The sequence below is a fragment of the Opisthocomus hoazin genome, chromosome 14, assembly GCF_030867145.1.
Source record: "Opisthocomus hoazin isolate bOpiHoa1 chromosome 14, bOpiHoa1.hap1, whole genome shotgun sequence".
NCBI lineage: Eukaryota > Metazoa > Chordata > Aves > Opisthocomiformes > Opisthocomidae > Opisthocomus > Opisthocomus hoazin.
This window is the reverse complement of record NC_134427.1, coordinates 9287328-9300300: the sequence shown is the minus strand read 5'-3', so window position 1 is coordinate 9300300 and position 12973 is coordinate 9287328. Positions and strand designations below refer to the sequence as shown.

Here is a 12973-nt window from a genome sequence, read left to right as displayed (position 1 = left end):
GTACTTTAAGGTTGCACCTTCCAGAAGCAATATTCCAACTCACCTGTGAGGACAAATCCCAGGTTGGCTCAGCCCAGGGGACAGGAGCAGGACCCTGCCCCGGCGGTGTGGCAGGACTCCTCTTGCTGCCCTGGTCATTTGGCCACGCTACCCACCACAGCGCAAAACAAAGACTCTGCTTCCAAGAGTCTCACTTTTTGCTCTCCTTTACCCCCTTCATCACTATCAGAAGCGTCAAGACGGCGGGGCTGGTCAGCGGGAGGAGCCCGGAGCAGCCTGCCGGCTGTGGCAGCACGGAGCGGTGTTTCAAGGGAGGCACAGAGCGCTTAGAGCAGGTCCTTTCAAGGGCTGTATTTTTTTATTCCAACTCTTTGGGAGACAGCACCTCACACGCCACCAAGTACACCACCTTTCTTGTTCACTTTGCATTTGAAGCTCGTTACCGGTTCCGTTAATTTTAATAATTAAATTCTATGTATGGGAATTTTCCTTTAAAACACAGTTGCAATGGCAATGGTTATGTGAAAAAACAAAGAAATAGTTGAAGGAAGGGAGCACATGCCTTCCTCAAAGCCAGCAGCATGCCTCGTTCCGACCCGTATGGTTTAGTTTACAAGCTCATGTCAGAGAGCCGATTTCACACACAAACACAAAATAAAAGCAGGAACACAACTTTTGATCATCCTACATTGATGTTTACTCTTGTTTCCTGTAGCCCCAGGTGACAAATCTGTCCTCTGTGTAGCGGAGGGTTGTTGTGCTATTAACAACGTCAACTGGACACGCTTAAAACTCACGGCAGGTCTTTGCATTGTTGGCTTGTACCGAACTAAGGAATAATAATTAGTAAGCAATTAGTTGCAGAATGATAAATATAAATTCAGAAACGTTTTTTTCCTGAGCAGAAATGCTCGAAAGCAGGAGAATTTACAAGCAGTTTTCTTACATATGAACAGTTACGCCAAGAAGGGAGATGTTGGAGAAGTCAGCCCCTCCGAACACAAGGGCTTTTGTTTCACCATTCTCTGAGCTCTGAAGAAGTTTAATTTTTTTTTTTTTCTTCATTTAACTTTGCCGGCCTGCCAGCTGGGTATAAGCCAGAAGGGTTATCCAGTCAGACCTTACTGCGATATATTTACAATGGTAGTGCATCTAAGGTTTGTTTATTTCGGGATTAAAATTCAAATGGCTAGAACCATTTAAATAATTAAAGGGCAATCAGAAAATGCCATGAAACCAAACAAATCAGGAAAAGTCATGGAAACCATCAGCAATATTTAATTCAGAAATTCTCTTTGTTAGGGAACTTAGCTGAAAGAAAACAGCTGGATGTAGTTCAACCCTCTAAATTAAAAACAATCTAACAAGGTCTATAGGGATAACTCTTTCTGCTACATACTGGAGACCAGATTCACTTCTACCAAGTAAATGTAATAGCACTCAAAGCTAGAAAGGAAATTCCTCAGAACTGAGGTAGTTTCTAAGTATCAGCACATTTTCCAATTCCTCACAAGGCAACTTAGCTATTTACAATCCATTTTTTCCCACACATAAATTTATAACCTTTTCAATTTTATGCTTCCATGATTTATTTTCTAAAGAAAAATAATCTAGCCAGAATATCCCTACTCTACTAACATCATGTTTTAATAAATAACTGGCTACTTCTAGTAAAATTAAGCCTCCAGGATTTTTTATACCAGCCAAGAATACTCTGTCTTTATAGCTTTGCAGAAATTTGGTGTGAAAATAAAGTTGAATATAATGCTGACCCTGAGCTAACAAGTAATTAATGCTTCAATATAAAAATAGAAAGTTATCCTTATAACACAAGGGTGGAACAGAACAAACCCTCTCTCTCTGGATTGCTCTCCTGGCCAGACCCCAGCGTCCAGCCAGACCTAAAGGCTACCTAAAGCAGGAGCAGACATGCAGAATAATTTTGAGTCTTTCCGAAGACTTTGTTTTCCCTAAACTCTTTTAAAAATTATTTCATCTCTTTTTTTAAAAATATACATTTCTGTTATTAATGAGTTGCCGTCCACCACAATGCTGTTCCAACTGCAAAAGCACAAGGTAGAGAGGTGGGTGTCTTGGGTAGCGCTGAAAAGCTACAGCCACCGGGCATCAGCTCCCAGGAGACCAAATCGGTGGAAGAGGAGAGGTCTTCAGCCCTGCCAGCTCCTGCCTGCTCCTACTCCGCTCTGCCTGCAACAGTGCTGCGGGGCGCTGCCGTCTGCTCCTTCCCTTTGCCCCCCATCGGAGAGGAAACAAAACTCTTCCAAAACCAAACCTGACACCCCCACCAGCCTCCCACAAAGTATTCCTTTAAAAAAAAATAAAAAAAAATTAATCCAGCATTCATCTAACAAACTTGCAGACAAGACACATGTTGGCATTCGGATCTGCGAGATGACAAGTTGCTTCCAACCGAACAAGTTTAATGCCTTATTCCCATGGCGGATGCACGTCGGGAACTGACCTACAGGAGTTACAGCTAATTGCAAAGATCCCCGGGAACAAACGGCAACTCTTCCTAGCGTCTGCAGAACTGGAATTCTCTGTAGTCTCCTCCAGTTTAACCAGACCTCCTGTAAAGAAAGTACAGCCTGCTCCCGGCACGAACGCCCTATGCAAACAGGGCACTTCGCACACCGACCAGCTCTGCCTTCGCCTTCTGTTTTACCGTGTGATAAAGACAAACTACTTCCACTTCGTTCCAGATAAGGCAACTAACATAATGTGGATAAATGGGACGTTAACTACATGAAACATGTTTTCTGCTCGTTGGGCAATTATTTTTTCCCCATAAGATAACATGATAAATAAAACCTGCTTCTGTACAGATATTTCTCATTTCAGAAACACATACTTGTTACAGGCCAAGAGAAGACCCTGGGGTTCTTTTGTTTTCATAAGAAATACGGTAAAATAAAATAAAATTAAAAAAAAAAAAAGAAGAAAAGTGATAAAGACACAAATGCAGAGCTAACTACAGGCTTGTATATACATTTTTGTTATCCACCTCTAACACGGACTCTTGGTGAACGTGACAGACTGGCAGTCCCCGTTCCTGTTATTCCCAGAATAGCAAGGGAAAAAAAATATAATCAGTATCTTAAAACCAGTGGCAACATAGTAAAAACTGTACACTGTTGTCCATTAACTTAAAAAGCAAAGTCTCTAGATGGTATAAAAGTGAAAGCAGGTGCCTTCTAACTTTGATAATAATAGTCTTTTTTTCTTTCCCCCTATGCTGCACAATTATCTCCATTGTCTTTGCAAGGCCAAGAACAAAAGGCTAAGGAGCAAGGCTGCTTGTGATAAACCGCTCCTGGCAGCGGCAGAAGTGTTCACGTTCTTATCGCTCTTGTTGGAGTTCCCAGTGACTTCGGTGGCGTTGAACTCGAACTCCGGGGAGCACTGCTGGGGCTCGCAGCCGCTGCCGCTCTCCTCCCCGCTGCCCTCCTCACCTGCGGGAGACAGACACACGCCGTCCTCCTCTGCCGGCTGCAGCGCCCGGCATCGCTCGCAGCAGGCAGCGGGGGCGGAAAAAAGGCAAGCGCGTGGATGTTTCGACATCTATGAGATGGAAGCAGGGGTCCTCTGGTTATGTGACTTCCACTTGCCATTCGTCCCACCCATCCGTGCTGGTGGATGAGAAGCTCAACATGACCCAGGAACGTGCGCTCGCAGCCCAGAAGGCCAACTGTACACTGGGCTGCATCCCCAGCAGCGTGGCCAGCAGGGCGAGGGAGGGGATTCTGCCCTTCTGCTCTGCTCTGGTGAGACCCCCCCGGGAGTCTTGTGTCCACCTCTGGAGCCCTCAGCACAGGAAAGACACAGACCTGTTGGAGCAGGACCAGAGGAGGCCACAAAAATGATCAGAAGGCTGGAACCCCTCTGCTGTGAGGAAAGGCTGAGAGAGTTGGGGCTGATCAGCCTGGAGAAGAGAAGGCTCTGGGGACACCTTATTGCGGCCTTTCAGTACTTAAAGGGGGCTTATAAGAAAGACAGGGACAAACTTTTTATTAGGGCCTGTTGTGATAGGACAAGGAGTAATGGTTTTAAACTAAGGGAGGGCAGATTTAGACTGGATATAATGAAGAAAGTTTTCACAATGAGGATGGTGAGACACTGGCATAGGTTGGCCTGAAAGGTGGTAGATGCCCCATCCCTGGAAACATTCAAGGTCAGGCTGGACAGGGCTCTGAGCAACCTGATCGAGTGGAAGATGTCCCTGCCCACTGCAAGGGGGTTGGACTAGATGACCTTTAAAGGTCCCTTCCAACCCAAACCATTCTATGATTCTATGGGAACAACCCTCCTTGCACAGCCCGTCAGAGATGCCGGTTCTCACTCTCTTTACTAACACACTCACCCACAGCTGAAGCTTAACCAGCTGCTCCATGTTAGCATGAAGTCCAGTTTAAAAGGGAAAAAGAAACAGCAAAAGGCAAACAACAGCAAACATACTTATGTCAATGAAGTCGACATCGTTCCCACTGTACGCATTCTTCAGCTTGTTGGTCATCACCCGCAGAGCCATGATTTGCCGGCGAATCACCATGTCTGGCTTGGTAATATCGACTTCTACCTCTGGATTATTCACTTGACTTGCTAAGCCATTTCCAGTCACCGCAAAGTCATACCTGAAAAGAAACCGTTCCTGCTGGTACCAGAGCTGCAGCTCCGCGGGGTCCCACGCTGAAGAGTGACAGTGTGGGAACTCAGCGATGCCACCCCTGTTTTCAGCTTGGGCAATATCCTGAGCCCAATGCGATCTTCCCATGTGCTAATCCTCACAGAGCTCTTCTCTGGCTGCTTACCCCATCTCCCCTCCCTGCAACCTAAGCAGCATGTGGAATTAAACACGGTTTTCATATACCCTGTGCCACAAAGGCAGAGGAAAGACAATTTTCTCTTGAACTTGAAAAGAGAAGGAAGATCTGGGGTTTACAATAATGGCTTACAACAGCATAAATCAACTCGCTGCAGGCAACAGAGCAAAACAAGCTGCTGAGATGCCTTGGTGCCCAGTTAGATGACACTTCCAGGAAAACAACCTTTGGGGCCATAGTTATCCCAGAGAAACCTATACTAACTGTCGGAGGCACGAGTGTCATTCTGGCTTTGCATAATGCACCTTAACCATCAACCTGGGGTATTAAATATGTACTTCTCACCACGCAGACACAAGATGCAATTTCTCTAACAACCCCAGCAGGAAAAACGTCTGCGATGTTGAAGAGGAGATAAGGTAACCCCATGCACCGAAGCGGAGAGCAGGTGGGCTGCTCAGCCTGAGGAAGAGTGCATGCTCAGGTCTGAACACACGTACTGCCTCTTGGCTTAAAAGTGAGACTGAGCAACAAAACCCAACAGAATACGTCTCCTGAAACAGGTCTTTGGAGTATCATCTTATACAGCAGACATATGGCACTGTTTTTCTCCTCCAATTACCTGACTTGCAAGAAAAATCACTGTTTAACAGAAAAAACATTACTTTTCTTAGTTATGATGCCAACATCAGTATCACCTGAAAGATAAAAACCTTCAGCACAATCTGCTGATCCTGTAGACCAGGCAGTCAGATACATGCACACGTCTGAAGGGCATGCTCAAACCCCGTCCTACACTTGGGAGGCTTGTTTATTATTATTATTATTATTATTGTTGTTGTTATTTCGGATCTATTACACGTTGTAAAGAGGTCAGAGAGACCAAAGTGCTGAAGACTACTGAACTTTTAGCTCATTGGAGCCACAGAGAAAAGAGTAACAGCAAAACAACATCTCTTGCACAACCCACATAGGCTGTCCAGCCCCGCCCCCGTCTCCTTGCCCAGTGCTGCCAAGTCTCCATCTCCTCTCCTTACTGGTGCCGGACCTCACACCCTGAGGAAACCTGCCATGTAAAGCGCTCTACAAGCTGCTGATAAACAAGAACTCAGGAGGGCAAAGCCATTTCTTGTCGCAGAGACCTAAACCATCACCCAGGCCAAGCAAGGCAGTTTCAGGCACACAAGAAACAGTGCGAAATTTGTGCGGTATGGCTCAGTCCTGTGTCCCCAGAACATCAAGGGCAAAAACTGTTCTTACTTCGAAAAACTGCTGGAACACCCCTGGATGACTGGTTTGTTTGTTTTTTAATGGAACATCTTGGATTTTGCTTATTTCCTCAGTAAGCAAACAGAAAAAAAGAAACTTCTATTTCCAAACTAAAAGTTACATAAACCATGTGACAGAAAACCTTTGGCTTATTCATGTGTTGGTAATTTCTTCCTTAGAAGAAGAAAAAAAATGTTTTGTAACTATTCTTCCATAAAAAGCATGTGTGAAAACCACTGACCCCCTTGTGCCATTGAGCTCTGCAGCTGAGCAGATGACCTGTCACTGGCCTCCACCTCCTTTGCCTATGCTGAACAGGAAACACCAACTGGGAGCACTGGGGCGACAGTGCTGTCAGACAACAGGAGCATCCTTGCTCTGTGGCCGGGATGCAGGACTTTGTACAAATCACCTCCCCAGACACGTGAGCAATCATGAGTAAGTGGTTTAAGTCCAAGGAGAGATGCTGTTATCTAGACACATAGACTCAGTTCTCTCCTTTAAAACAAACCACCACGTAGAGCTCGGACAACAGTTTAGCTTTCCATTTAAGCTCTCCCATCTACAAAAAAAAAAAAAAGGGGTAATGGCAGCAGCCTGTCTCGTGGGAGCAGAGGGCTGAGGGAGAGGACCCAGCACGCCAGGAAAGGCTGCGGCGAGAGGGAGAGAGTTAACCCAGGGCAGCAGAATTGCCAAACCTGCTCTTGGCGCTCCCGTTCCAGCACTCGTTCTCGTTGACAGTGCCTACAGACATCTTTTCATCGTTGCAAATGTTGCCAGGGAGAGATGACCAAAATTTTTTGGCTTGCTTCAGCTTCTCTTTCACATCAGTAACCTATTAAATAAAATAAAAAAAAAAAAAGAGAGACACAGGACATAATCCAGAATACCAAACGCTCATTAAAAGTGAAGCTGCAAAGGTATTTTTCATCACAACAGACGTGTATAGGCCCGATCTTCAGGCTGTGTGTTTTGATGGTTGATTTACTTTTTTAATACAAAATTAAACACCGCTCCTCAAACATATATTACTCATAAGCCAAGACTTTAAAGGCACTTTTCTGACACACAAGCATTGAGGTAATTCACGTCTAGAGCCATGGGCAGATTACACTCCTCAGAGAGTTTAAGACAGCCAAGGAATATTAAGAAATCCTATAAATTACACATGGAAAATTATACGCTGCAGTACACGGGTGCAAAGCGCCTGCGCAGCACCGGCAGCGCCAGGCACTCACCAGTCGGTCCAAGCTCGTGCCGGCGGCTGTAGTCGGCCGCTCCTCCGGGTTGTAGGGTCTGAAACGAGCGCTGAAACCACTTTCGGAGACGGAGCGAGCAGTCCGGCCCTGGGCAAGTGTTTTTGGCTGGCCACATCCCTGGAAAACCTGAGAGAAGGAAAGGGTTTTACAAAATGGGAGGTCACAAGAGCCTCCCTTCTCCAGGCACCAACCCAGCCCCTGCCCAAAATAATACATCAGCTTTCCATATACTTGAAAGGACATTAAAGAAAAAACACATCATCGAGAATAGGGAAATAAAACACATTGCATAAATAAAGTCAAAGCATCCTCTTGGCCCATTTACCTTCTGAGACACCTGCATGCTGTTCTCCTGCATGTTCATGATTGCATCTGAAATTTTGACGTCAATGGGGTCCATGACTGACTCGATGTTGAAGGGACCCTCCAGCCTCTCTGCTACCAGCAGCATCGAATCTAACAGAAAGAGAAACAAAAGGCTTTTAATGGAGGAGCTTCAAGGGTAACAGATAACAAGGACAACAGACTGAGCGCAAACATTAGCCACCGCAACGTTGCTTCTGACCAGCGCACATCTCCAGCTAACACTTTGCTCCGTTCCCAGAGCCTACAGCTTCACCAGGCGCCTACAGGCTGCCAGCACCAAGCCGCAGGCTCATATACGTCAAAAGCCGCGTTAAACGAGGGAGAGCCAGCGCAGTCTGCCAAAAGGCTGCCTGTAACCAGCTCCTCCCATTAGAACAAGCATCACTAACACCCTCCTCGCCATGCTCATTTATTAAAGGTTTCCTTGTGTCCTTCATTTTTCAAGACGGCTTTCAAAGCCACCAGCTTCCTCATGCTGGTCCTGAACGCAAGACAACAACGCGAAAGGGCCCAAGATGATAATTGCTGCCATCTCTCCCTTAAGGAAAGCTACAGGCTTTGCTGTGCCCGGGGGGGATTGCACCTTCTGGCACTGCATGGACAATGTGTACAAGGGAGACTGCATGAAACCAGAGTAACTAACGATATACTTGGCACATCTCTATACGAGTAGAGATGGAAGAGTCCCTCAGCCAACACCGGGTCACTTCTGTGCTGACACGCACGTCCTCATCAAATACATCATTAAACACAGCAGCTACTCAATCTGGGAAATTATTATTGGCACTAAGGCTTTCACCCTGCATTGCATTTAAGCCCTCTCTCTGGTTCTGCCCTAGAAGGTGTCTCTGGGTACACGCCTGATGCTAAGCACTCGTCCCTTCTCGCCCATTGCAACCTTTATTGAAGGTTAGTTTTCACCGTGGTCCCTCAGTCCCAAAGCACCTCTCATTTGCTGATCTCCTCTCCTACGTCACTTTGTGATGCTCTGCCACAAACTCATCATTTTCCAGTTTCATTTAATTCTTCAGTCTTTCCCAGCCTGAGGTGGGAGGCCAGGGCAGAGCAGCCCCTCCAGCCTCGAGGAAACCCTCTGGCAAGGAGCTCCTCCCCACTCCCAAGGATACGCCTGTTCCCTTCCATTAAGGAGAAATGAGTTTTTCACAGCCAGTCTATTAATTTCTTTTGAAAAGTGTTTCTCATTACATTCATCCTCCTTCTAAGAGCAGAAGGTACCTCGAACAAGCAGAAAAAACTTCTGTGGGCTCCCGCTACCTGTTAAAGCCCTATAAAGATATTTCACATACTAAACTGTTCAGTAATAGCTCTGCCTTACTGCCCAAGTCATGTTAAACTACACTAAAAAACCCCACAAACTAATGACAAATAGACAATTAAGCTACTCGTGTATTTATTATTATTAATAATATAAACAACAACAATAATAATCATAAATCCAACACCAAAACCCCTGCATGAACTGCAGATGCCTTCCTAGCCTGTAAATTCACTTTTTAAAGACAACTCAATATTCTGAAGATTTGCTGGGCGTTAGTTAAAGATCCATCAGTCAATCAACCCATCCTAAACACCACGTCAGCTGGGACTGGCGCAGCTCTGCCGAGGTGCGGGTGTTTCAGGAGCAAGCCCTGGGATGAGCTGGAGCCCCTGGGGGAAGCCCCTCGCCCCGCAGGCACACACCAGCAGCATCAATGACAGAGCTGCCGCAGGGCATGGCTGGAATTTAGCCATCAGGGACCACAAACAGGTCTGAACTAAACACTTTTTTTAAGGAAAAAAAAAAAAGAAAGAAAAAAAAGAAGGTAATAACAAATGAAACAAAGAGTCTTAGACTGTATTGTGGTGGGCTCCAATAAAGTGATGCTTCAAATCTCTGAGTAATGACTGCTAGCATGAATATACCATTGTGCCGGACGGGGGAAAAATGCTTTTGATGTGCTACCAAATGGAGACTTTTGTAAACAAGTGGAGCACAACTTATATGTGTTCATCATTGTCAAAGCTTTTGGGGGTTTTCACGCGCATAAAGAACATCCCGGCACAGTTTGCAGGAAGCCGCTCACTTCAAGAAAAATATTATGAATAGACAGATAATAAAACACACAAAATGCATAGTTTAAAAAAAAAAATCATTCCATTTTGTAACTACTTAAATCTCCGAGTGGCCAGGAAAGGCCGCAGATCAATAAAGTGTTTGTGAAAGACTGAAAGGAAACATAAACCCCAATTCTTCTGGCTGTTTGGCGTCTTTGTAAACTTTGAGCCGGGCAGGCCATCCACAAGACCATGGGAATGTCGAGCGAATTGGGCCCTTTGTTGGCGGGGGTGCCATGGCGTTGCATGTATCACAGCCCAGGAATGCAGCCTCCGCTTTGACTGCCGAGAGGGAAAATGCATTCGGCCTCCAGCAGAGCTGCCAAAGCCCGCGAGAAAAGATAAGGAAGGTAATAATTGCCCTTGGAGAATATATTCAACTGGAGCTCTTCAGGAGCTGGGATAGATACTGGCAAGGAGCACTAAATGAAATAAACTTTCATGAAAAAGTGGGTGGAAAAAAGGGGGGGCTCTACTTCACCCACAGTTTTGATTTTGGGGGTATCCTGCAAACTTTTCCCTCCCACCAGGAGCTGGCTGGTGTCCCCAGCAGCAGTCGTGGCGAGCGGCGATTCCCTCTGGCAGCCACGGTTAGCATTAATGAGGTTGGCTGGGGTTCAAGACAACGGCAGCACATCGAGAGGGGAGGCACGCTGCACGAACACCAGAACTGAAGCTTCGGCGCAACTCGCCTCCCAGAAAGATTTCCCATTATTGGGAGAGAGGAGTCGATTATAAATATCAATTATTGCCCCAGCTCTGGTGCAAAATAATTGATATTTATAAAGCCACGGTGAGGCGGCTCAGATCTGCTTCACAAAAAAAGGTCTAGCAGAGTGAAAAATGTACCCTGGCCATTTATTACAGACAACACGATAAAGACTGTCTCTCCTCCCTGTGATGGGGAGATAGAAGTGGATTCAGGGAGGGGGAAAAAACCCACACCGCAACCCACACCATATAACACATCCCTTAAAGACCCTTTTCCTCCTGCATACATTTGTCCTTGCTGCTGGCATTGAGACAATCCTTGGCGACAAAGCACCTCGATCTCATGAAGGAAAGCAATTCTTTCGCATTGTGCCACCAATAATCAGAAACCCACATCTTCAGCCTCGCTGTCTGACTTGAAGAACAAAAGGCAGTTCTCAGTCTTAACCCCAAGATCTGATTTAAAAGGCGAGGGAAGGAGGGGGAAGACCTTGACCATTCATTAACAACAATCTTTTTTTTTTTTTTAAAGGGGGGAAAAAATTCTTTGCACACAAAGTAGTACTCCAGATATGTATATGGAGCCTGAATTCAACATCTTTGAGCAGAGTAAACCTTTGTAGAAAAAAAAAATAATGAAAAGGCACTGGAGATTAACACTGCTCATTCAGGAAAGCTCCAACCCCCCAACAGCTTGTTTGAAACAAAGTATACCCCTGTCTAATTGGTGTACAATTGTGTCAGGAATAGAGGGCGAAATAATTTAAAGATAGTTAAAAGGGAGAAAAGAGTACAATTTGGTCATTATTTCATGCGCCGCAACTTTAAATGGTACTTTGCAGAAGGAAGGAAGTATAAAGCCTTCTTGTCTCAAAAAGCTACAAACTTTACATTTCAGTTTGGAGAAACTTAACATCCGTGACTTACATATAGACCCACTAACACAGGCACATGTATATTTTATATGCACGTGCATCCAAATTCATACCTACTTGCAGCATTTGTTACAAGTTCTCCCATTTAACTATCTTTAAATTACTTCGCTAGGTTCAAAATCTGGTTTTGACACATGATAAATCATTGCCATAATTTAGTACTTAAACCCACAATGCAAAATAGCATCTAGCCTGTGCAGGTGGGGTTTTTTTTGTTATTGTTGTGGGGTGGTCTTCGGGAGATTTTTTTGGGGTTTTGTCTATTTATTTATTTAAACCTTTAAACACACGGAATGTTTGTGACTTATGCCCTGCCCCAAACACCAGATCTACTTAATTTAATATGCCTCAAGTGGCAAACTGAGACAGAAACCAAAATCTGCAACACAACCAGCACCTCTTCAGTTCTTAAATTGTCTAAAGAAAGCACAGGTGAAGTTTTCAGTATCCATACTCCACTGCAAGAATCAACCCAGAGTGCATGAACCAAGCAAATATTGCCAATAAATGTAACGAAGCTTAATACCATACTTAAGTAATGAGCGGGCAAGAAGTCCCTTGGGGAGGAAGCACCGCAAGAAGAAAGCTTTGCTTCCAACCTGGAATCACATTTATTTATTTTCTCTTGTTTAATAATCTTAATTATTGTATGCAGTCCCTGCTCAGTCTCGTGTGACAGGGCTCGCCGGCTTCCCCCGAGGTTCGTTTTTAGCTGCATACCACCTACAGCAATTAGCTGCTTGTGCTTTTGTCTGTTTTCTGGCATTATGCCCTTCCCTTTCATGGGATTCCTCTTTTCTGCTTGGACTAGATGTTTGCAAGTCTCCTGGCTTTGAGCTATTTCAGCAACAATTGTAGCCGAAATACTTAATATTCTCATGAGAAAGACGGCTGGGAGGAATGGGGGGGCAGGAGGAGGTGCCAGCCTCCCAGGGAATGACTTGGAAACCCAATTTAGTGTCACATTTAACTCCCTACATGGAATACACAAGCAAAAAAATGCCTTCTGAAAATAACACCCTGCACACATCCAGTTGGCACGGCCAGCAAAGTGAAAAGCCAGTGCACAAAACACGGGAAGACAAGTTCTAAGATTTAAATCTCGCCTGCAATGCCAATTATCAGCAATTTCCCTTTTTTAATCTCGCAGCTTAATGAAAGGGAAATCTTTTCTTTCTAACAGCCTATTTTTTCCACGAGTGGGATGGGGGGAGTACCGCAGCCTTGTCAGTAGCAGCAGATATTTACACGTGCACTTCAGCACACATTAACTGGAGTGAAGCAACTGCTCCCAAAGGATGCTCGTTCACAGATAAATCAAGCCTCCTGGAAAAGGAGCACAAATGAAAACATTTAACGTTATCTATTGCCCGTGCTCCCAAAATATGATGCCTCACCAACTCTGCTGAGCCTTGACCCAAGGAAGAATTTAACATTTCAGTCTAGATTTCATTTATCGAATAATACCCTTTATCAG

General features: G+C 45.1%; 1 protein-coding gene across 2 annotated transcripts in view; it reads right to left on the bottom strand.

Annotated features, from left to right (window-relative positions):
- Window positions 1-336: 336 nt before the first annotated feature.
- The window catches only part of GPC4 (glypican 4), a 71052-nt gene continuing 58415 nt past the window's right edge, over window positions 337-12973 (bottom strand). For both annotated transcript variants that reach the window (XM_075435476.1, XM_075435477.1), the window contains exons 5-9: window positions 7695-7825; window positions 7349-7495; window positions 6809-6945; window positions 4477-4652; window positions 337-3473 (exon numbers count right to left, since the gene is read on the bottom strand). In XM_075435476.1, coding sequence (XP_075291591.1) covers window positions 3265-3473; window positions 4477-4652; window positions 6809-6945; window positions 7349-7495; window positions 7695-7825 — 800 coding nt within the window. In that variant the 3' untranslated portion in view covers window positions 337-3264. The remainder of the gene's footprint in view (window positions 3474-4476; window positions 4653-6808; window positions 6946-7348; window positions 7496-7694; window positions 7826-12973) is intronic.